We start from the raw sequence: 24,980 nt of genomic DNA on the forward strand, positions 1-24,980 counted from the left end.
CTGTTGGGTGATCGCCGCGCGGCTGCTCCGTTGTGAGCTGGGAGCCCGGGTGGAGCAGTGGGGTCTGTGCCGGGGACTCATTAACCCCCCCCCCCCGTGCCCGGCCGGGCTCCGCCCCCGCCGCGGAGCTGCAGCCTCCAGGTCCCGGAGCGAGCCCGGGGGACGGGACCGGGCGGTGACTCTGCCCTAGTGCCTGGGGGGGCACCCGGGGGGACCCGGCATCTCGCAGCGCCGGGATCTGCTCCCTGGGGCCGCGCCCGCGGGGGCCTCTGAGTTGCTGCCCCAGCCGGAGCCGGGAGCCCAGCGCCCCCCGGTCGGGCTCGGCCCTGGGGCCCCACGGGGGGAACCGGCCCCACTGGGGTCCCTGCGTGGGGCTGGGCGGGGGCTGTCGCGGGGGGGGGGTGAGACCGGGCTGGGGGTGCCGGGGGGAGACCCAGGAAGGGGCGGATGGAAAGTGTCGGTGCAGCCCGGACATGGCCGTGGGGGGAGAAGAGCCGGTGACCCCCGAGGAGCGGGGAGGCGCTCTCTGCTGGCAACAGGGCATGGGAAGGCCGGGGAAGGGGAAGGAGAAACAAGTGTCTCCCATGGAGATGGCCCAGCCCCAGGCTTCCCTGTCCCAGCTACTTCCCCCTCCCCCACCCTGCCCAACCCAGCAGCCCCCCACACATGCTAGTCACATTCCCAGACTCCACAGTCAGTGATTTTCACAGTCACAGCCAGTGACCTTCTGACTCCAGCCCCACTCCTTTCCCCTGTGAGAGCCACATCGCCCTGGGCTTCCTGCTGGGCATGTGAATGTGAGGCAAGAAGAATCCGTCCCATTCTGTTGTTGATTCAATATCACTGTATAATCCCCTCAGATAGCCCCTCTTTTCTCTTGAGTGGTTGAATGGTAACATAAAATCTCCCCACATGTTAATGCTTGTCCATTATATTGGCAAATATTTAGTTTGTGCCCCATTTTTTCCTCAGTTCTGAAATACTGATATCAAATTCTCAAAAATCTTCCCGCTTTTCTCTCCAGGTGTGTGACTGAGATCAGGGCTCTTATCGTACTGAGCGTGGCCGTGTTCTGCCAGGCACTGAAGAGACCCCCACATGAGATCAGACCCTACTGTTGTGCCAGGTAAAACTGAGACCTGGACCAAGATCATGGCCCCCCTTGTGTCAGGCAGCGCACGACTGCGACCCAAACTGCTGCCTCTATTGTGCTGGGCACTTCAGAGGCCTCAACTGAGATCTGTGTCCCCGTTGGGCCTGGCCCTGCACTGACCCCGACCCAGATCATGTCGCACCACTGTACTGGGCACTGCACTGACCCTGACGGAGATCCTGGACCCACATTTTGCCAGGCACTGCAGGGACTCCAAACAAAATCAAGGATCCTGTAATGCTAGGAGTTGCAGAGTCCCCGACTGAGATCAGGCTCCCTGTTGTGCAGGGCTCTGCACAGACACCAACCAAGATCAGGGTCTCCATTGTGACAGGTGCTGAACAGACACCAAGGGTATCTCTACCCTGCCATTAAAAACCCCCAGCTGGCCCATGGCAGGAGACTCAGGCTCAGGCGAAGGGGCTGGTTAATTGCCGTGTAGATGTCTAGGCTTGAGCTGGAGCCAGGCTATAGGACCCTGCGAGGTGGGAGAGTGCCAGACATCCAGCTCCATCCCAAGCCGGAATGTCAACACCACCATTAAACAGCCCCCAGCCTGAGCCGTGTGCGCCCAAGTCAGCGGGCACGGCCCAGCTGCCAGTGTCTCACTGCAGTGTAGACATGCCCACAGGTGCAGAGGGGCCTTGCCACAAAAAGCTCAAACGCTAAATAGGCCGGTGGTGGGAGGCGACTCTCCATTTTACAGATGGAGCAACTGAAACTCCAAGAGCTGAAGTAATTTGCTCAAGTTTGCATGGAGAATTTGGGACAAAACTGGGAGCTGAACCCAGATTGTTTAAATTTTTGCCTCTCTCCTTAACCCTAAGCCCAGAGTGTTTGTATGTACAGCTTGTTTTGGTCTGTGTTTGCCTTGCATTGGCTTTCAAGAGAGGTTGTGGAATTTCCTTCACTGGAGATTTTTAAGACCAGGTTAGAGGTACACGAGTCTGGGAATATCTAGGGATACTTGGTCCTGCCTCAGCACAGGAGGCTTGAGTAGATGCCCTCTCAAGGTCCCTTCCAGGCCTACACTGAAATATTTCTGTTTTGTGCTGTGCCCTGTTCTCTGCTGAGCTGTTCTGCATGGTGCCATTCGGGACTGCATCATGTTGTGTTGCCCTAGTTTTATAGTGCATTGTTTTGCCTCAGCGTGTTTGGTGCCTGTGTTGTGCTGATTTGAGTTGAGCCCTTTTTCACTGTGTAATTTAATCGTAAGGTGTATTATTTAATATTGTGTTGTTTTCTTTTCCTTTGTATTGTCATTTTATGCTGTGGGTTTTGTTTTTTGTTTTTTTTCCTGAATTGCCTGACATGTTGTGGGTTTTACTCTGTACGTTGTGTTTTATACGTGCCTGTTTCATAGCATCATAGACATGTAGGGCTGGACAGGACCTCAAGATGTCATCAAGTCCATCTCTCTCTGCCAAGGCAGGACCAAGTCTATGTAGATTATATCTGACAGAGGTTTGTCCTACCTGCTTGTCATGGAGTCCCCAGGAGATGCTCTGGAACTGCTCCCCACGAAGCCAGTCAGGACTTTGGGGAACCCCCTCCCTCTTGGAGCAGACTGTCTTCAGGGCAAGAAGCTCACACGGCTTCACCTCCTGGGTCTCTCCTTGGAGCATTCAGCATATGTCCCTCCGTATGCTTTCCACAGCAAGCCCGCCCAGGTGGGGTCCTGGGGAAGCCAGAGGGTCCTGCACCCCCACTTCGCAGTCAGACGTGACTCTTAGCCAACCAGTAAAACAGAGGTTTATTCGATGACAGGAACGCGGTCTAAAACAGAGCCTGTTGGTACAGAGAACTGGACCCCTCAACCGGGTCCATTCTGGGGCCCAGTGAGGCAGACAATCCCATCTGCACTCACTCCTTGTCCCCAGCCAGCCCCAAACTGAAACCCCCTCCAGCCTCTCCTCGTCTGGGGTTTGTCTCTTTCCTGGGCCAGGAGGTCACCTGATCTCTCTGTTCACCTTTAGCCATCCCCTAGCGGGGGTGAAGGGCCCCAACCATTTCTTGATAGGATACAAAGTGTCAGCTATTTATGCACACTGGAGACTTAAGAAATGCCTAGGGGAAACTGAGGCACCCACACAGTATTCAGAGGAAACATTAAGAAGAGCCCCACTTCAACACACTGGTCTTAAAAACTTCCAAGGGAAGAGACTCCACAGCCACCCTTGTAAGACTATTCCAGAGCTGAACTACCTTAGCTTTGCCCCCCCCCCCCCCCCTCCCCCCCCCCCCCCCGATTTTAGTCGTGAGCAGCTCTGGAGAGAGAGGAGACCCCAGTGAGTGGGCAGCTGGGTCAATAGACTAAAGTTGGGAGGTGAAACATTAATGTGTCCAAGGTCTCCCAGGCTGTCTGTGACAGAGCTAGAAATAGATCCCAGTTCTAGTGCCACCGTACTGCTGGTTTGGGCTCTGAAGGTCTCTGCCACACTGGTGTTTTAGGCAGTGGTGCAAACTCTTAGTATAGACAGAATTTACACTAGGGCACTCGAATTGGCACTGATGCACCATATCCCAGTTTGGGGTGTGGAGGTACAGTGAGCTCTCTGAGGCCTGGGGCTGGCTGAACAGTGCAGCTGGTAACAGGTGCAGCAGAGAGTGCTGGAGATATGAGCCAGAAGCACAGCCCCATAGGGCTGGACACTGACTTCTCCTGACGAGAGAGAGAGAGAGAGAGAGAGAGAGAGAGAGAGAGACACACACACACACACACACACACACACACACACACACACTCTCTCTCTCTCTCTCTCTCTCTCTCTCCCCCTACCTACCTACCTGTGTGCAGGGACTGCAGCTGAGCTGCCCTGCCAAGACAGATTGTGCATCCATGGACAAACCACCTCTTCTTGCAGCCTAATACAATGGGGTCTGGGACCTTTCCAAGCTGCAGGTGATGTGGCTCTCGCATTAACGGGGTATGTTCTTGGCTCTGTCCCTGACCTGCTTGGTGACCTTGGGTAAGTCACAGCCCTCTCTGTTTTCCTCCTACCCATTGTCTACTTGGACTGTGATCTCTTTGGGGCAAGGACTGTCCCTCTCTGTCTGTGCAGTGCCCAGCACAGTGGGGGTGCTGATATCAGTCAGGGTCTCTGCCATATGCAGCACGATGGGGCCCTGTGCTCCATCAGTATCTGTGCAACGTAAGGCACAGTTTATAGACTCACAGACTTTAAGGCCAGAAGTACTAACCTTTCCCTGTGTCTACTGGAAATACCTTGCCTGATGCATCCTAGGACTGCATTAGCCTATTTCATGGCCACACCACATTGGCAGCTCATAATTATCCTGTGATCAACCAATACACCCAGGTCTTTCTCCTTCTCTGTCTCTTCCAACTGATAAGTCCCCAGGTCATTGCAAAAATTCTTGTCAATAGTCCCTAAGTGCATAATTTTGCAATATTAATTTTCATCCCATTTTTGTTACTCCAGCTTTCAAGGTCATGCAGTTCTTCTGGTATGATTTTCTTGTCCTCCATAGTGGCAATCCCTCCCAGCTTTGTGTCCCACTCCCACTTTTTGTGCCAAGGTCACTAATAAAAATGTTGAATAAGATCGGCCCCAAGACTGATCTCTGAGGAACTCCACTAGTAACCTCCCTCCAGCCTGACAACTCATCGTTCAGTATGACCTCCTTGTAGACTTTAACCAATTCTTTATTAACCTTTCAGCTCTCAGATTAATCCCAATCTTCTCCAATTTAACAACTAGTTTCCCATGTGGAACTGTATCAGATGCCTGTATCAAATGCCAGGTTTCTCTCGCACCATCTACCTTTTGTAACACCATGTTTTATTTATTTATAGTGCTGAAGGCTGGAAGGAACTCTCAGCAATGGCTGAGAATGACCATGTGGAGGTGGGGGATGGGATGAGATGTTGGAGGTGTATCTGGCATTTTGTTTTGTAGGAGTCCGTGTCTCTGCTCCCTGTGGCCGTGGTGCCTTCCGTACCAAAGCAGCATGTCAGCTGAGCAGACGCACACACGAAAGCTCCATCTGGAACACGCAGCATTCGCTGCCACACAGGCTGGACGATTTTTCACGGGCCCAGCTTGATATGCCTGGTTGGGGTGGGTTCAGTTGGACGGGAGTCTGGGGGTCTGATAGTTTGGGATGTTCCTTTTTGCATAGTCAGTTCTTTCCCTTTATTGTATTACCCCCACCTATGCCCGATGCCGCTCCCTTCTTAACTTGCTTTGGCTATTTCAGTTCCAGTTTGTAAATGAGATCTAAGAATTGCAAAGCTGAATGAAAGATAAAACAAACAGAACCATTTGAATTTTGGCACATAGCTGGTAGAACGATACCTCGTGAACGTCTGCTGTAATTACCTGGTTACCTACAGTATTTTCTGGTGAGACAGATAAAGCAATGTCAGAGAGCCAAAAATGCTTTTAGGGCAAAAGGGCTAAATGCATGAGAAATGAACTGACACCTAATTTCCATTTCTGAATACCTAAAATTTTGACACTCGCTCGCACCATCTCTTTTTTAAGGCGATGCACAGCACACAGTTAAGTTAATTCATGAAAGCACACCCATTATTGATTGCTTTGTGTTGCATGAGCATCTGATTCAGCACCTAATTACAACTGTACCACTGTAAGTGGAAATGCATCAACCCTGCTTAGCTCCAAGGTGTTTAGATGTAAATGAAAAGTTTCCAAATTAAATACATGGCGGGGTGTTTAATGAGGGAAAATACATTGAAGTGCCTCTACCCAGTCCTGTTGGACAAATCGGCTCCCAGTCCCACATCAGCTGTGCCCTCTCCCAACCTAACCGATTTTTACTGCAATTCTTCACCCCCCTCGTCAAGGCAGGGGGTTGGCGCTGCAGCCCCTAAGGTACCAGCATTAATCACTGTCTCACACTGGGGCTACTTAGATTTCGGAAATGTGTCAAAGTGTCATCTTCTGATCATGCTACTGCCCTCAGCAGAGCTCCCAGACAGGAGCTGCATCGTGATGGGGTTACGGTACTAAGAGTAAAATACATCACAGGGAGGGTGTAATTATCCTGAAACGAAGCATTACATTCCAGGAAGTGAAGGAATTCAAATACTTCATTACTTAAAATTACGCTTGAAAGGATTGGATTGTTAAGAATAAATTGCAGTAAATGTTGATTTCACTGTACACACACAGATGAAAAAATATTTCTAAAGGTAAAATACAGAAATGCTTCTGGAGAAAGTCAAGTTTGGTTTAAGGATATTTACACTATATATTTTGCGTGTGACATTGACAGTTTCCCTTTGAACAGTTATATGATTTGGCTTTTGGAATCTCAACAGTTACTGTTATTAAATAATTGTTGTTTGATGACCCCCATAACTTCCCACAGCTCTGAACATTGAAATTGTAAACATTGAAAAAAGGGCTTAAAAATAAATATCACTAGCTATTGAAATTAAAAGAAAGAAATAGACAAAATGAATTTTGTCAAAACCACTTAACAGCAATTGCAATATGCTAGGGGATGGAAATTCACTGCTAAGGCACCAACCTTAATTCTGCCCTGTAGTGACACCAGGCAATTGCCGTAGGGCTACGAATTAGGCATTTCAGTGTGTAATGTTCCAGATTAGGTTATACCAACTTGTAAAGACACATGAGATCTTTTCTCAGGATATCGCCTTCACTAAATTGCTTTTTTACTGGTAATTCCCAGAAGTCAATAGATAAATAACATTCTATCAGTTATGAAGTGGCCGTTTCATATTTCTGGGGAGTGTCTGTAATTTTGCAGTAGGGGCCAGGTCCTTGGAGAGACGGAACCTTGGTTTCATTTGAACTTCTCCATGCTCAGCAGCTTCTGGAATTTGGTTCAAAGTATTTACATGTTTCCCTGGCCTGTTCTTGAAAGTGCTGCTATAGAAAGTAGGGAGGGGCAGGAACTCACTGCAGGATCAATAGCTGAGTCCCTTAGATATTTATAGCTCATGGGAAGGACGATGGGGATTGGTGGGTGTCTGGGGATCTAATAATAAACACACAAATATCATTGTTCTTAGTGAATTTTCATCTTCTAATTCCCATAACCCATTAATTATCCCTGGCTGCCCCTGGGAGTCTGAGGAGGGAGAACTAGTAAACTCCTGGGGCCAGTGTGGAACCTAAGGCCCAAGGATCTTTCCGTGGCTGGTTCCAAGTCACCCAGAGTGAAATTTACTTCGCTGGATAAATCCCTAATTGCTGGGCTCTGCAGAGGGGTGGGGAGGTGAATTCCACCCCCTATTCCTGGGCATTGACCCCCCCCGCACCCCACAATCCTCACCCTGATCTCAGACACTACTCCAACCCTCCCCTGCAGTGATGGACCCACTTGATGCTGCCAGAGCCATCTGCCATGGGAGCTAGAGGGGGCAGAGGCCCAGCTCCAGAACTACTACCCATGCCCACAGCCCCCAAGCTGTGTGGGAGTTGCCCTGAATTTCCAGTCTGCAGATGGGTCTAGCTGAACCCAGTCCATGCACCCACCACACAAACTTTGTCACAACACCCATCCCAGGATGGGGAGGGACCATCCGGGGCTGGCTGCAGTCTCCCTTTGCTGCTGTGAGAGGAATGGGATGGTCCCTCATAGAGGACACAAACATACCCAGGGGCAGAAGGGAAATGTAGTTTCTTCCAGGGGATTGAAAATGTCTGAGCTAGAGTCCTGAGCTCTTGTCTTCCTGTTTGTCTCCTTCTGCCACTTTCAGATCTCTTGGAGAGACAAGGTAGGTGAGGTCATTTCTTTTAGAACCAATTAAAATACCTCTCTTTGATATCTTGGGGCCAACATGGCTACAACAACTCTTTTCCATTCGTACCCCCTCCCACTCTCACCCTCCCTCAGCTGAGACTGTCCCACGTGATGGGAGAATAAGGGTTCAGTCCTGTACCTGGATTGGGTCATTCTAGCATTGACGGGAGTGAAAGCCTGTGTGCATTAATGACAGCAGCAGCTCTGGGACTTGACGCATAGAGAGAAGAGATGGGAATGAGCACGTTATCTTTGTGCCGGGTGTGAGTTTCTCATGTGGGAATTCTGGGTCACTGCGTACGCACAGAATTCACGTCCAGTGCAGAATTTTTTTTTTTGCATGAAGAAAATAAATTCTGCCTGAGAAGTGCTGCAGTTCTGCCTTTCACCCACCCTGTGGCACCAGAACAGGTAGCAGCCAGCTGGGTTCATCTTGGTGGGAAATCATTGCCCCCGAGCTAAACCCAAAATAGGAAGAGAGTTAGTGGGTGCAACTTGGAAGAGTCCTGAGACATGGCTGCTCCTGGGGGTGGGGACAGGGTGGGTCATTCTCTGCTCGCAGGAGGGTGTGGAAAGGGAATGGGAGGAGCAAGTGTCCCCTATGGAGCCTTCCCAGCCCCAGGTTATCCAGTCCCAGATGCTTCTTCCCCCACCATACCCCAAACCTCTTCACCCATCCAACCATCAGTTGCCAGTCTTCCCTCGCTGCTACCCCTTCCTGACTGGCAGAGAACCTCTAAACCAGTAGTGTGTCAGGGCTCAACCCTCTGGCAGAGTCCTCAGGGCACTTTGTTCCTCTCTCAGGGTACCATGCCACAGGGGCCCCACAAATCTACATTGCTTAGGCTTTGGCTTCAGTCCCGGGTGGTGGGGCTCAGGGCCCTGGACTTCAGCCCCATGTGCTGGGTTTTCAGCTTTCTGCCCTGGGCTTCAGCGAGTCTAATGCTGGCCTTGCTTGGCCCCCCTGAAACCTGCTAGTGTCCCCCCAGCAGGCCCAAGACCCCTGGTTGAGAGCCGCTGCCTTACACCACAAATCACAGCAATGTTCAGGTTACTGCCAGTCATAGAATCATAGAATATCAGGGTTGGAAGGGACCTCAGGAAGTCATCTAGTCCAACTGCCTGCAACTAGTCAGATACTAACCCAGACACCAACTCACAAGCATTCAATAAAGTCTAAACACATTCTAATACCTGTTTTAACAATACTAACATAGGTGAGCCAGACTGATTCCAGCTATGCCTTTGTCCATGTTCAATTAAGACATGGGGGCTTTTGAAAGAGCTAACACCTCATCTGCCAGTGTCACAGGCAGGATGGGCAGGGATGGTGTCTCTAGCCTCTTTGCCAGAAGCTGGGAATGGGTGACAGGGGATGGATCACTTGATTCCCTGTTCTGTTCTTTCCATCTGAAGCACCTGGCACTGGCCACTGAGCTAGATGAACCATTGCTCTGATGCAGTGGGCCATTCTTATGTTCACAGTCTGTATAAGGAATATCTACTTGTTTGGACTCACTGGGGAGGCACAGAAAGAAACAAGATGTGCTGAGGCAAGAAGACTCAGTCTCAGAGCCCCCAGGTTCACGCTTGTCAAGAGCTAAAACTAGCCCCGCTCATGAAAGGGGCACTCCCAGGAGAGACTGTATAAAGGCTGGAGGATCAAACAACTTTGTAAACCTGAGACAGCTGCTTTGGGGCTAATGACAGGGAGAATCCCCAGAGTGACTCCTTTGATTCTGGTCTTCTCTGGCCTTTGGTTCATAGAATCACAGAACTGGAAGGGACCTCGAGAGGTACCTAGTCCAGTCCCCTGCACTGAAGGCAGGACTAAGTATTATCTAGACCATCCCTGAGAAGTGTTTGTCCAGCCGGCTCTTAAAAATCCCCAATGATGGAGATTCCACAACCTCCCTAGGCAATTTATTCCGATGCTTAACCACTCTGACAGAAGTTTTTTCCCTAATCTCCATCCTAAACCGCCCTTGCTGCAATTTAAAGCCATTGCTGCTAATCCTATCCTCAGAGGTTAAGTAGAACAATTTTTCTCCCACATCTTTGTAACAACCTTTTATGTACTTGAAAACTATTACTATGTCCCCTCTCATTCTTCTCTTCTCCAGACTAAGCAAACCCAATGTTTTCAATCTTCCCTCATAGGTCATGTTTTCTAAACCTTTAATCATTTTTCTTTCTCTTCTCTGGACTTCCTCCAATTTGTCCAAATCTTTCCTGAAATGTGGCACCCACAATTGGACACAGTACTCCAGTTGTGGCCTAATCAGTGTGAAATAGAGCAGAAGAATTATTTCGCGTGTCTCGCTTATATTACTCCTGCTAATAGATCCCAGAATGATGTTTTCTTTTTTTCCAACGGTGTCACACTGATGACTCATATTTAGCTTGTGATCCACTATGACCCCCAGATCGCTTTCCGTTGTACTCCTTCCTAGGCAGTCCTTTCCCATTTTGTATGTGTGCAACTGATTTGCCTTCGTAAGTGGTGTACTTTGCATGTGTCTTTATTGAATTTCATCCTATTTACTTCAGACCATTTCTCCAGTTTCTCCAGATCATTTTGAATTGTAATCCTATCCTCCAAACCACTTGCAACCTCTCCCAGCTTAGTATCATCCACAAACTTGATGAGTGTAACAGAGACTGTTACTGGGAGGGTTTCCCAATTTCTCAGAGGGTTACACCCTGGTGGGAGGGGGCTAGGCCTGTACCGGAATAACGTCACTCTGTGCTTCACAGTGTGGCAGAACCTAGAATGTCCATTAGCAGGGGAAAATCCTGCGGGGAATCGGCTTGTTGAATGGATGAAAACCCCGTCTGAATTCTCTCACATTGCCCTTCTCACCCTGACAGGCTATAGAATAACGTCGACGTTTGCTCCAGATCATCCCATCCTCCCAGGGGAAGGAATTGGCTGCAATGGAGCTGGCTCAGGTAAGAAATTATCATGGAGCTGGTAGTGAGCTCTGCTTGGAGGGAGAGGAGCAGTAAAGGCATAGGAAGCTGGTAGCTGCTACAGGTGGTGGGAGGCAGGAAATAACAGGATGTGACAACCCGCTGAGACTTGTGTAATCTAGGGTGCAATGGGTTGTCACTCGCAGGGTGCAGTCTGGGGGGCTTCTGGGAACCGCTGTGCGTGCTAACCCTCATGCTGGGCTGGCCCTTCTCACACTACTTTGCTGGAGATTGTTGGCCTCTCCAGGCCCTGTTATCACCCAACAGGACAGTAGGTGGCGCCATACACCCAACTAAGCTACCTGAATGCTTTACCTAAGCCACTCAAGGACAGATAGAAGACAACAGCCAATTTCCCACTCCCCAACCTTGCACACCTGCTGTAGTAGAAATCCAGAATTATATCATCTTATAATGCACAGGGATCTGTATAATGTCATCTCATTAATATAATTCGCCTTCCCCTCAGTATGGGAAAGATGTGCTCAACTAGCTTCTGCTAACCAAGCTCAGATTTTCCCCAGACACTTCATTCAAAATACTTAACACTGGTAAAGATAAAGCATAAAACGACTTTATTAACTGCAGAAAGATAGATTTGAAGTGATTATTGTTAGAAGAATAAAGGAGCAGGTTGACCCGGAGGCGGATACGAGTGCAGGCTTCTTTAGTGTGGTACTTGTTCCCCTCAACACAATTGTTGAGTAAGCACTGGATTAGTTACATCACTCTCCTTTTATCTCAGTTAGTATGTACATGCCTACATCCATTACAACACCCCCCAAACCTTTATTAAGTAATAGAAATACCCATACTGTTAGTATACCCACCCCTAGCTATTATTCACAGGATTACACGTCATACAGACAGTTTTACCTTGAAAATACAGTTCTTTGTATTAATGTGTTGCTACAAATTTCCTTAATCAGCAGTTCTCAGGGGACGGAGAAAGGGGCTATAAGCCAGGGCTGCTTTATGTAGCTGGTAAAGGAAGGGAGGGGGAGATAACATTTCTTTTACTTTCTTTCACACAAAGGACATTCGTTCTGACAACTACATTTCTCATGCAGCTGCATCCTTATCAATTCTTATAAGCAACAGGGAAAGGAAAAATATGGCAATCTTTTTATTGAGCAAAGAATTACTGCCTGCTTATGCCTTTGTCCCCTAACCTAATGCCATGTCAGCACATTAGCAGCTTCCCAGGTCTTTTACAGAACCCTAACATATCCCAACGATTATAAGTGATAGCAAACAGATCAAAGCAGATTACTTAGCAAATAACCAAAAACTCACACCAAGCCTAACATAATAGATGGTGTGACAGACCCAAACCAGTGTGGTACAGGAGTCTGGTAGAGGGCAAATATACTAGTCACTGGATGAGTAGTTTTCTGTTCCCTGAGTGACCAGAGCAGGGGCTGCACTAGAGTAATCAGGAACCTGCTAGAACCAATTAAGGCAGACAGGCTGATTAGAACACCTGCAGCCAATCAAGGCAGGCTAATCAAGGCACCTGGGTTTAAAAAGGAGCTCACTCCAGGCAGGGGAGAGGAAGTGCATGGGAGGAGCTGGGAGCAAGAGGCACAAGGAGCTGAGAGTGAGAGTGAGTGCTGCTGGAGGACTAAGGAGTACAAGCGTTATCAGACACCAGGAGGAAGGTCCTGTGGTGAGGAAAAGAAGGTGTTTGGAGGAGGCCATGGGGAAGTAACCCAGGGAGGTGTAGCTGTCACACAGCTGTTACAGGAGGCACTATAGACAGCTGCAATCCACAGGGCCCTGGGCTGGAACCCGGAGTAGAGGGCAGGCCCGGGTTCCCCCCAAACCTCCCAACTCCTTATCAGACACAGGAGGAGTTGATCCAGATTGTGGGGAAGATCACTGAAGTGAGCAAATCTGCCAATAAGCACAGGACCCACCAAGGTAGAGGAGGAGGAACTTTGTCACAATGGATAGAATTTGAATGAGCAATTTCTCACCCTGACTGATGATACAAGCAGTCCACCAAGCTTCCATACACAAGTTAGAAATTCCTTTACCTTGGGACCAGCACTTCCCCCATTTCAGTCTTTGTTCCTCAGGTGTTTCCAGGAGTTCTCTTATGTGAGGAATGAGGCCAGAAGATGATGTCACACCCCACCTTATGTAGCTTTTCCACATGGCGGGAACCCTTTGTTCCAAACTCAGTTCCCAGTTCAATGTGTGGAAAAATGCAGGAACCAAAATGGAGTTCAGTGTCATGTGGTTTGGTCACATGCCCTAGCATGCACTGCTGAGTCATAGTAGCCATGACTCATAGGCTGGCTGAAACATTCACAGGAAGGCTAAGCTCTTCCACAGTCCATTGTCTTTGTTGATGAGCCATCAGCACTGTCTGGCTTCTTCATTGTTGTACCTGAAAGGCTCATTGTGGGTGTTACCCAGAGTAAGCACATTAGAAAAACAGCTACATAGTCAATATTCACCACTTCAGCTACAAACATGATCTACGCACACAAATAGGATAATTGTATTCAGCAAATCATAACTTTTCCACTGATACTGCACATGACACATCTTGCACATAGTGCATCATAATTATAATAGGATTAGGTCATAATTATGATGCACTATGCTGAATATAGGGTGGAGGGTCAGATAGGGCCTAATTTCAAGGCACAGGAGTTGGGAATGGAACTTCCCCTCTTTGTGGAACAGGAAATAACCTCCCAGCCAGGCCTGGGAAAACTTCCCAGAGTTCCAGTGTTGGAGCCTGAATCTATTGACACTTCATTTGTTACCACCACCCCCAATTCTTGTGGCAACTGCAAACTTTATCAGTGATGGTTTTATATTCTCTTCTAGGTCATTGATAAGAATGTTAAATAGCACAGGGCCAAGAACCAATCCTTGCGGGAACCTGCTAGAAAGAAATCCACTCGACCATGGTTCCCCATTTACAATCACAGTTTTTAATCTATTTAATGTATGCTGTTTATTTGGTATCATTCTAGTTTTTTAGTCAAAATATTGTGCTGAATCAAGTCATGTATATGCCTTTCAGAAGTCTAGGTATATTACATGAATACTATTAGCTGCAACCAAACTTTTGATCTCACCCAATAAGGATATCCAGTTAGTTTGATAAGATCTATTTTCTCTAAATCTTTGTTCATGGGTACTAATTATATTACCTTTCTTTCATTCTTTATCAATAAAATCGAGTTATCAGCTGCACCATTATATTGTCCAATATCGATCTCAGACTGACACTCTTGTAATTAGCTGGGTCATCTCTTTTACATTTTTTAAATATTGGGACTGCATTAGCTTTATTCCAGTCGTCTGGAATTTCCCCAGTGTTCTAAGTTCTAATTAAAATCAACATTAACAGTTCACCACATGCCTCCACCAGGCCTTTTAAAACTCTTGGATACAAGTTATCTGGACCTGCTGATTTAAACATGTCTAACTTCTAATAGCTGCTGTTTAACATCCTCATGAGTTCTTGTTGGAATGGAAAGAGTGTCGTCGTCAACATCTTATGATATGAGTACAGCATCTTTTTTTTTTTCTCCAAATCCAGGAGATAAATCTTTATTGAGGACTTTTACCTCTTCTGCATTATTTTTGATAATTCTGCCATTTTCATCTAGTAATTTACCACTACCATTGTTAGGATTAATTTTGTACTTAATGAACTTTTTAAAACATCCTTCTCACTTATATCCTTTACTATTGACTTCCCCTTTCTTCCATATATTTTATTTGGAGACTGTTGGGATTCCTACCAGCTTGCCACCAGCAGGGTCCAGAGACAGCCCCATCTCCTATATCAAGCTCTGGCTAGTAGGTATGTGATAAATGTGAAGACCCTGCTTCTGTCTGTCAGCTGGGAGACGCAAAGGTTCTCTCTTTCTACCCTCTGATGCCTCCTGGCTGCTCTAAGCAAGGTGGGGTGGGACTCTGTTAACATGTGCCTCCCGGAGCTTCCATTTCCCTGGTGGTGCTGTTCTGTGAATTGTGGGGCTGTGAGTGGTGCAGCAGGTTGTGAGTGGGGGGCTCTTGCTCTTTCAGAGGCTGGTGACCTTCAAGGAGGTGGCTGTGTATTTCACCAGGGAAGAGGGGTCTCTGCTGGACCCCACTCAGAGAACCCTCTACAGAGATGTCATGCAGGAGAACTATGAGACGGTGGTCTTGCTGGGTAAGGAGTCCTGTCCGCTCAGTTATTAGAAGCTGCGGGGTCTCTGAAGAAGCTGAGTAGTAGTAACTTTATTCGCCATTTATTTATGCTCCCCCCCCCTTTTTTTCCTTATCTCCCATACACTAGAATAATTTTTGGACATGTCTTTTTGGTACCATTAGTCATTTTAAAATTGCATTTAATGTATCCTTATTGGATACATTAATAACTATAGATTTCATGCCTTTTCCTCATTTGAAGAGGAAAATATGCCACTCATAGAATTCTAAATTGAGTAAATAGGTCCATGACTGATGCATGGCTTGTGTGACAGTCAGATGAGCTCATCTTTTGATAGGAAAGCTTATAATGCTGCCATTCAGAACTCCACAGGTGAAGGGAGAACAGAGCCATTCAAGGAGAGGAGAAGGGGGGAGTAGATAATTCTGGGGTGCCAGGACATGAACATACATAAGAACATGAGAACGGCTGTACCGGGTCAGACCAAAGGTCCATCTAGTCAGGTATCTATCTACCGACAGTGTCCAATGCCAGGTGCCCCAGAGGGAGTGAACCTAACAGGCAATGATCAAGTGATCTCTCTCCTGCCATCCATCTCCATCCTCTGACAAACAGAGGCTAGGGACACCATTCCTTACCCATCCTGGCTAATAGCCATTAATGGACTTAACTGCCATGAATTTATCTAGTTCTCTTTTAAACCCTGTTATAGTCCTACCCTTCACAATGTCCTCAGGTAAGGAGTTCCACAAGTTGACTGTGCACTGCATGAAGAAGAACTTCTTTTATTTGTTTTAAACCTGCTGCCTATTAATTTCATTTGGTGGCCCCTAGTTCTTGTATTATGGGAATAAGTAAATAAGTTTTCCTTATCCACTTTCTCCACTTCACTCATGATTTTATAGACCTCTATCATATCCCCCCTTAGTCTCCTCTTTTCCAAGCTGAAGAGTCCTAGCCTCTTTAATCTTTCCTCATATGGGACCCTTTCCAAACCCCTAATCATTTTAGTTGCCCTTTTCTGAAACTTTTCTAGTGCTAGAATATCTTTTTTGAGGTGAGGAGACCACATCTGTACACAGTATTCCAGATGTAGGCGTACCATGGATTTATATAAGGGCAATAATATATTCTCCGTCTTATTCTCTATCCCCTTTTTAATGCTTCCTAACATGCTGTTTGCTTTTTTGACCGCCTCTGCACACTGCGTGGACATCTTCAGAGAACTATCCATGATGACGCCAAGATCTTTTTCCTGACTCGTTGTAGCTAAATTAGCCCCCATCATATTGTATGTATAACTGAGGTTATTTTTTCCAATGTGCATTACTTTACATTTATCCACATTAAATTTCATTTGCCATTTTGTTGCCCAATCACTTAGTTTTGTGAGATATTTTTGAAGTTCTTCACAATCTGCTTTGGTCTTAACTATCTTGAGTAGTTTAGTATCATCTGTAAACTTTGCCACCTCACTGTTTACCTCTTTCTCCAGATCATTTATGACTAAATTGAATAGGATTGGTCCTAGGACTGACCCTTGGAAACACCACTAGTTACCCCTCTCCATTCTGAGAATTTACCATTAATTCCTACCCTTTGTTCCCTGTCTTTTTACCAGTTCTCAATCCGTGAAAGGACCTTCATGGCAAGGGGGTGTGCAGCATTAGAGCTAAGAAGCAGCAGGGAGGGAGGAGGTAGTGAGAGACGAGGAGGGAACACAGGAAGCTCCCAAGGTGCTGGGAGGCGGTGCCGGCTGAGAGTAATGGGAAGAAGGGGAGGGAGTGTGGAGGAAGGGCCCTCAGGAAGTGGTCTGGGTGCGTCAGTGGGAGGGAGGAGAGGCTTTGGGATCCAGAGCTCTGGGGAATCCCAGACCTTTAACCCTGAATCCCTACCCAAGCCTTGTTGCTGTAGAGCCTGCACTCCAGTTTTATATCTGTTGTTTCACTTCTTTTTACATTTTCCCCCAAATATTATTATTTTAACTCTTGACCTCCCTTTCCCACTGATTACCCCCCCCCTCCCCATATAACCTCCTCATCTCTATGTGCAGCGACCCCGGCCACCGATCCTGAGTCCTTGCTGCATTCCTCCTTCCCACCGTAGGCTGCTACCCAGGCACAAATGGGCACTTTTTACACCTCTAAGATTACATATTGGGGTACAACTTGCCCTTGTACAAGGCTACTCAAAGTTAATTGAGACAATGGAATTTGGTGAAACACACAGAAAATTGATTTCATACAGACAGTTCTATTTGAAATCATAGGCGAGGATCAATACACATAACGATTAGACTAAGATAAGTATAGTAAAGAGGGTCTTGTCTTATGCATCCTTACAAGTTATGGACACCACTGGAAACAAAGATCGAAGGGCAAGGGAGACCATCAGAAGGGAGGCCCTGCTTCAGTTTACTTAGGGACCTGACAAAATGTAAAAAATGGTAACTAGGAGAGGTATTTTATCTGCTTCCTTATGGTAATAGGATAGCTATATACCATATCTGTTTAATTCTCCTGCCTTCTCCACACACTGGGGGAGTTTAATTCTCCCTCCCATTACACCTGAGTCACTAGATTTCCTAATTCTCCAAAATGTGCTTTTGCGATGTCACAGTTCTGAGGTAGCTAAGTGTTTGACTTGCCTCCATCGTCTGCTCAAGGAATGGCCTCTCAGGTATCAGGCCTCTATCAAGCCCCTCTCTGTGGGTAGGGACCCTCATGCCTCTCCTTTTGGACCAGGGTTTGAGGATTGCTGCTTGTCCTCCACTGTGTTCGCTGGAGTCACATCCAGTTCCTGTGCTTTGCTTTCTCTCCAAGGGCAGTGTGTGTGTAATAGAGGTGGGAATTTTGGTGATACGTCAATCATGCCAATACACACCTCAGTTTCCCTCTGTGATTGGTATTGACATGATTATAAAGAGCAGGCGACATGAAGTGTTTTGTCACATAGCTGTCATGGGGTGATATGAATAGGTCATTAAGGACTGGCTGGGGCCAACCTACATCAATGGAATACCTGACAGAGACAAGGGAATAATTGTCACCTGTCCATGGGAGGATCTCCACTTGGCTGAGTGAAGCATAAATAGACTCGTTATGTTCTTGGGAACAGGAAGAACTGGATTTCCAGATGCAGGGAGCTCTACCGGAGCAAAGACAAATAGACAGACACAGTGAAAGGAAACCAACTGTTTTTAACATCAACATGGCTCAACGGCATTGGCCAATATGGACTATATTGTCCTTTTTGCTTCCCTGTGCTAATCTAAGAACTTTCCAGTGCTGTGTTTCAGTTGACTAATAAACCCTGCTATGTTTTAGAAGTCTGCCCAGTGTTAGAGCAAAAACGTGCTCTGTGCACAGAATGAGGAATAATCTCTGAACAGGAGTGTTGTTCAGCTGGGCCTGCTGGGCAGAGCTCACAGGTTGAAATAGGGGTGTTGAAGCCAGAAGCTCAGTCTCAGGTGTGGAAGCCAGAGGCTCAGACTCAGGCCTATCCTTGTGGAAGAGTGGGACCCATTGGGGAGCTAGTGCACTCAAGGGGTACCTCCTAAGGACTGTTTAAAAGCCAGGGCATTGCACAGATCCTATGGATCTGTAGCATTGTCAGTGTGCCTTATGGGAAAATATATAAAACAAGAAAAGCATCTAAATTCGTATTTACCATTGCCCCCTCATCAGTCCTCTTGGGAATCCCTGATCCATTCCAAAGTGTATTAAAGCCTTCCTTAAAAGTTTACCTCTTGGTTATCAGGCCATGTCAGTTTATAGCCCAAAAGACCCCCCCTCAGTCAGCTCAAACTCAGCTGTTTCTCCCCAAAAGTCTGTCTGTCTATCTTCAGTCTCCTGCAGAGGTAAAATCAATCCCTGCCCCTTTCTGCATGGGACAAAGCTTCAAAAGATGGAGATCTGCATAACTAGCCTTGAGATCTGGCATTCATCACCCCTTAGTGACATCAGATTGCACAGGAAACCCATCCCTCAGCCCTCCTCAGTATCATCTGGCCCATCTCAGCATCATAGTCTGTGAAGTATTCATGCTTTCAGGGGCTGCCTCAAATATAGAGATAACAGTCATAACTAGGGCCAGTGTTTGCTGGCAATGAAAACAGACTAATTGAAAAACATGAGCAATATATAATCCTTTACAGCATGAAAGTGCATTGGGGGGGAGGGGACAGGAGCCAGCTGTGTGTGGGAGGTGGGGCCCAGACACTGGGCATTGAGAGCCTAGAGCCAGCTGTGTGCTGGGGAAATGGGACATGAACCAACTGTGTGCAGAGGAGATGAGCAGGGAAGAGGTGCTGTGGACGCAGCCAAGAGCAGGTGTGAGCATTGTCCGCTCTGCAGCATGATGAGGGAGCCCAGCATCCCACTGCCAGGTGCCTCGCCTGCCTAGGGGAAGCTCCACAGTGGTTTGGTTGAGTCCAGACTTGTATGAGGAGGGAAGAAATTGACAGCAAGTCTCAACTGCAGCCAGCCCCCAGCCTCTGCCCTCTGTCCTGGGGAGGAGTCAGGTGTCTCCAGGCAGAAATCTGGGATGGGGGGGCATGACCCTGTGTGCTCTGCCCACACATCACCTCTGCTCTGCACGCTGGGGATGAATCAGCTGTCTCTGGGCAGAAAGCTGGTGGGTTGTGACCCTGCATGCCCCACCCACCCTCCGTTCAGCAATTCCAGATATGAAGGGTGATTCGAGAAATGAAGAGTAATTTCAGGAAAAAATGCAATAATAGCGGCAATTTCTGAAAACACTGGCCTTAGTCATAACATTAAATACGATAGTCTCAAGACACATGCCTGTGTTCATCAGAACTGTCACTCTGCCTTCACACAGTTCATTCTGCTGGGGGGTTCTACCCCTTCCCCATTCTGTATCTGTCTTGTCGTCTATATAGATTGTAAATTCTTCAGGGCATGGACCATCTACTATTCTGTTTGTACTGTGCCTAGCACAACGGGAACCCACTGTTAGTTGGTCCTTAGGTGCTAAAGTAATATGATTTATAACAATAACAACTCGCCTGCCACTTTGAGCCAAGGAAAATGGCCCTGGGATGTTACTACATAAAAATAAGCTAGGGTTAAAATCATGGAATATTCCTTGTGAACAAGTATCCCACATATTCCACTGACCTCCCTTGTTTTCTTTGCTTTGAGCAGGGTTTCCGATTACCAAACCTGATGTGATCTCGCAGCTGGAACGAGGGGAAGAGCCATGGGTCCTGGACCTCCGGGGCTCTGATACAAAAGTGCTCCTGAGAGCTGCCCGCACAGGTGAGGAATTGGTTAAACTAAGTAAAAAACTGTCCGTGAATACAGGAAACATTTGGGATGCCCTACAAAGATCTTGTGATCTCTCCAAGTTGAGGATTGTTACCTGCAGATGTGGAATCATTAGGCAGATGTCACTCATGGCTTCCCACCTATCCTGACTGACAACTGGCAGCAGGTCCCTCCCAATCTTTCTTACCTCTGAGAATTCTGGTGAGATGCAGACCCGGAACTGATCCCTTCCCCTCTCTCCTCTGGGGAAACGTTTGGGGATAATCAGCTCCTGATAGGGTAGATCTCTCCCACACATATTTTGGTTTGTTCATCCCTTTTTCCTTTCCTCATTCTGAGATTTCCTTTCTCTCTGGCGCAGGGAGTCACTTATGTCTGGATTCTCTCTGCATCCCATCAAGTGATGGGATGGTGTGTGAGAATGAGGCAAAACCCCAGCAGGAAGATGCTGAGCAAGTAGGATACTATGGGATATTATCAGGAAGCTCCAAAGGGAATGATTCTGGGAATGATTCCAGGAGTTTTGCACTCCCAGAAAAAACAAAAGCCTGTGAGAGTCAACATAGGCCAGAGGAAGACTTCAGTAGCCACTCAGACCTTATTACACGTGAGAGCATCAACTTGAAAAAGACACGCTACACATACCATGAGCGTGGGAAAAGCTTCAGTGGGAGTTCAGCTCTCATCTTACATCAGCGAATCCACATAGGAGAGACGCCCTACACATGCTCTGAGTGTGGGAAAAGCTTCAATCAGAGCTCTGCCCTGATCACACATCAGATTATCCACACAGATGAGAAACCTTATGGATGCTCCGAGTGTGGAAAACGCTTCAGTTGGAGCTCACACCTTATCAGTCGTAGGAGAAGCCACACAGGTGAGAACCCTTATGGATGCTCTGAGTGCGGTAAATGCTTCAGTGCTAGTTCAGCCCTCATCTCACATCAGCGAATCCACACGGGAGAGACGCCCTACACATGCTCTGAGTGCAGGAAAAGCTTCAGTTACAGCTCAGTCCTTATTAGACGTCAGAAAATCCACATAGGCAAGAACTGTAAGAAATGCCTTGAGTAGGGATGGCCAAAGATTTGTTTTTCGTTTGTTTGTTTGTTTAAAATCACATTTACTTATTCCCACATAGTGATCTTTGCACCATCTTCACCATAGTCTCTCAGCTCCCCCAGATGAGTTGCCTGCTTCTGCCTTTTGCAGCTCACCCTTCTTTGGGGTCAGTCCTGTGATCTTTCCTTTTGAGTCACAGGAGTGTGTATCCCTCAAGCCAGGAATGTTCATCAGCTCCCGGAGATTTGATCCCAACAAGGTACACTGATTGAAAAACCACCTGTGCCTTCCATCCACTAGGACTGTACATGGCATTGGCTAATCAAGTTAGTGATCTTGGTGTAAAAAGACAATTATAGTTGTAGTTGCAGATGCAGCCCAGATGCAGTGTTTGGCATTAGATTTCCCATTGACCTAACCTAAACTCCATCACTTTTCTAGTCTAAACAAACACTGAGTGTCACGGTTATACTGTTCCCCTATTTCAAAGCAATTGTTAGTCATCGAGTTCCCCCTTTGGGAACAAATTGTTGCATTCCCAGTTGCTCTGATGTTGCTTCAAGTTGTGCTGGAGAGCAAATATTTTTACTTCCATTTTCCTCAACTGAAATATATTGAACTATAACACAGGGCAGGGATAGGGAAAAATGTCATTTCACCCTCTGTAACAACAGAAGAAGATAGAGTAAGTCAGAGAGATTCCCTTATTCCCTATCATTATCCCAGCCCCCCTGTTGTTCAGTTGGTTAGGTCACTATTTTTTCTAAACCTCTGGGAAGAGGATTCCCTAGTAAATGATTTGTAATGTCGGAGAAAAACTTTTTCACTCGCCTTACACAATTCTTGCTTTTACAAATTTTGCGTTATTAGGGTTACAGTTAGCCTAACTCCTGCTAACAGAGACTGTCTTGCATTAAGATTCCCTACAAATTCCTGTCAGTTCTTTCTTTACTTCCACAGTAACTAAGCAAAATACCAATGCATTTGCCTTCCAAAGCAGTTGTGGCCCAGGCCCTGCAGGAGGTTGCTCCTGAAGATATCGCCTTCCTAATCAGGTGCATGTTGCCTATTATTTGGGAAATGCAATTCCTATCTAGGTAGGGATGGGGAAAATGGAAGTGACATTTCTGTTCAGCTCACTCCTGGGAGATGCTGCAAATGTGTAGAAAATGGAATCTGTATTGAATGTGACATAGCTGCAGAAAGAGACCTACTTTTAATACATACCTGACATTTGGTGTCTTACAGGGATTCTAAGAGGCACCTGAATTTAGTCCCTAATTTAAATCTGTGCCACAAGATTAAAGGAATAAAAGGGCATAGTTGGGGGAGTTGTACCTCACTATCGCTACTGATCTGTTATGTGGTTGGTGAAGAATTCTACACCAAAGATGTGTAAAATTACTCCAAGTAAGGTCAAAGATTTGACAAGAACTTGGATAAAAATTGCAGGTACTAGTGGTTGATTTTCACCCCAGAGATGGAAGCTATGGTGACCTGTGGCCCAGGTAAACTATTTTTAGAACGCTGCTCCCTAGTTAAGTGGCATTGATCACACTCCTAAAGGCGCCATGATTAAATTGGGCACAACTGTCTTTTACCATTTGGATCCAAAGTTTCATGTAGCACAAACAGCTGATTCCTTCAGAGCCATTCCATGCCTATGGGCCCCAGTCTGGTTGCTTTGTTGGACAGGAAGCACCTCCATGCTGGGCAAACAATGGTAGCCAATCAGGGAATGTATCAGATTCGAAGTTCAGACTGCAGGATACTTGAATGCTGAGTCCAGAGTCTATGCTTTAGTCCAGGCCTGCACAACTCGTAAAGTAGTGAGGGCAATATTACTCCAAAGAAAACAGCTGAGGGCCAACCCCGCCCCTCAAGCCCCACTGAACCACCACCCCCACTGCCGCCAAAACAGCTCCCCAATACCACCCAGCCCCCCCCCCAAACAATTGCCCTCCAAGCGCCGCCCACCCTGCGGAAACAAACCGTCCTTCCCCAGCACTGCCCTGTCAAAACAGCGGTATTGAACCTTGGTAATATGTTATAGCGGGCCCCTAAGGTAGTATAATTAAGGTAAAAGAAAAATGTCTTTTTGCTAGAAGTAGAATAAGATCTTCCCCCGACTTTGTAATCAGTTGCGCTGCTGAATGAATGAGGTGTGACTGAGGAAGGCATGGAAGGCAGCACCTCCAGACAGCTGCAACCCTTGGAGAGGGGCTAGGAGCCAAACCAGATCAGTAGAACAGGTCAGCCACTGACTCCTCGCTTGCCTCCTCAGCCCTCCTCCCCGACCGCTGGCTCACCTGCCCCCCCACTTTCCTCCTCAGCCCCCTCTCCCCCGCTGCCCGCTCACCCGCCCGCTCGCCTCCTCAGCCCCCCACGGCTCACCTGCCTGCTCGCCTCCTCAGTTCTCCTCCCCCACCGCCAGCTCACCTGACCTCTTGCCAATGCCCCCCTGCCTCCTCAGACCCCCACTCCTCCGGTTCACCTGCCCCCCTGCTCACCTCAGCTCCTCCCTCCCTGGCTCGCATACTTACCCCCGCCACTGCCCGCCTGCTAGCCTCCTCAGCCTCCCACCCCCTGGCCATTGATGAGCTTCCAAAATCTTAACAACGGGTCCCTCACCCCACACAGGGGTTGTGGCCCACCCCCACCCCCCAGGACTCCTGCCCCATCCAACCCCCTGCGTTCCTTGATGCCCACTCAGGACCCCTACCCCATCCACCCTCCTTCCCTCTCCCCTGACTGCCCCCCGTCAGCCCATCCAACCCCTCCTCTCATTCCTGATGGCCCCCCTGGAACCATTGCCCCATCCAGCCACACATTCTCCCTGTCCCCTGACCGCCCCTGGAACCTCTGCCCCTGACGGTTCACGTGGAAAGCCTGGGAGGGCTGAGAAGCAAACGGCAGCTTTGCACTCGGGCCCATGGAGGCGGAGGGAAGGTAGGTGAGCTGGGGCAGGGAGCGGTTCCTCTGCATGCCCCCCCGCCCCCGGGTTACCTACTACGGTGCGGGAAGCCCCCCTGCACCAGTTCACCTCATCTCTGTCTCCCCCTCGCTGGGCCTGAGTGCGAAGCCACCACACCGCTTCTCTTCCCTCCAAGGCTTCCTGCGTGAACAGCTGATTCGCGGGGGGAGGGGGAAAAGCGGAGCAGAGGTGAGCTGGAGCCAGCTGCCAGCAGACCTGCCCCCCCACCAATGCCTGCCCGCTCGCTTCCTCAGGCCCCCTAACCCATCGCTGGCTCACCTGTCTCCCCGCCACTGCCTACCCACTCACCTCCTCCAACCCCCCTCCTTCACCCGTATCATAACCTTATTAGTCCCAGATTTGGACCTTAGCGTCCAAATATGGGGGTTAGCATGAAAACCTCCAAGCTTAGTTACCAGCTTGGACCTGGTACCTGCTGCCACCACCCAAAAAATTAGAGTGTTTTGGGGCACTCTGGTCCCCCTGAAAAACCTTCCCTGGGGACCCCAAGACCCAAATCCCTTGAGTCTCACAACAAAGGGAAATAATCCTTTTTCCCTTCCCCCCTCTCTGTTCCCAGTC

At 47.9% G+C, this 24,980-nt stretch overlaps 2 protein-coding genes across 3 annotated transcripts in view; both read left to right on the forward strand.

Annotated features, from left to right (window-relative positions):
- Positions 1-883: 883 nt before the first annotated feature.
- Positions 884-23,867, forward strand: LOC127040689 (zinc finger protein 253-like). The gene is made up of 6 exons (XM_050935181.1): positions 884-1,126; positions 10,787-10,867; positions 14,945-15,071; positions 20,240-20,353; positions 20,724-21,239; positions 23,758-23,867. The coding sequence occupies exons 2-6, from the start codon at positions 10,853-10,855 to the stop codon at positions 23,865-23,867; spliced, it is 882 nt and encodes a 293-aa protein (XP_050791138.1). The 5' UTR covers positions 884-1,126; positions 10,787-10,852.
- The window catches only part of LOC127040644 (zinc finger protein OZF-like), a 130,541-nt gene continuing 124,616 nt past the window's right edge, over positions 19,056-24,980 (forward strand). For both annotated transcript variants that reach the window (XM_050935084.1, XM_050935080.1), the window contains exon 1: positions 19,056-19,098. The gene's annotated coding sequence lies outside the window, so the exon portion shown is untranslated. The remainder of the gene's footprint in view (positions 19,099-24,980) is intronic.

The sequence above is a fragment of the Gopherus flavomarginatus genome, chromosome 25 (assembly GCF_025201925.1).
Source record: "Gopherus flavomarginatus isolate rGopFla2 chromosome 25, rGopFla2.mat.asm, whole genome shotgun sequence".
NCBI lineage: Eukaryota > Metazoa > Chordata > Testudines > Testudinidae > Gopherus > Gopherus flavomarginatus.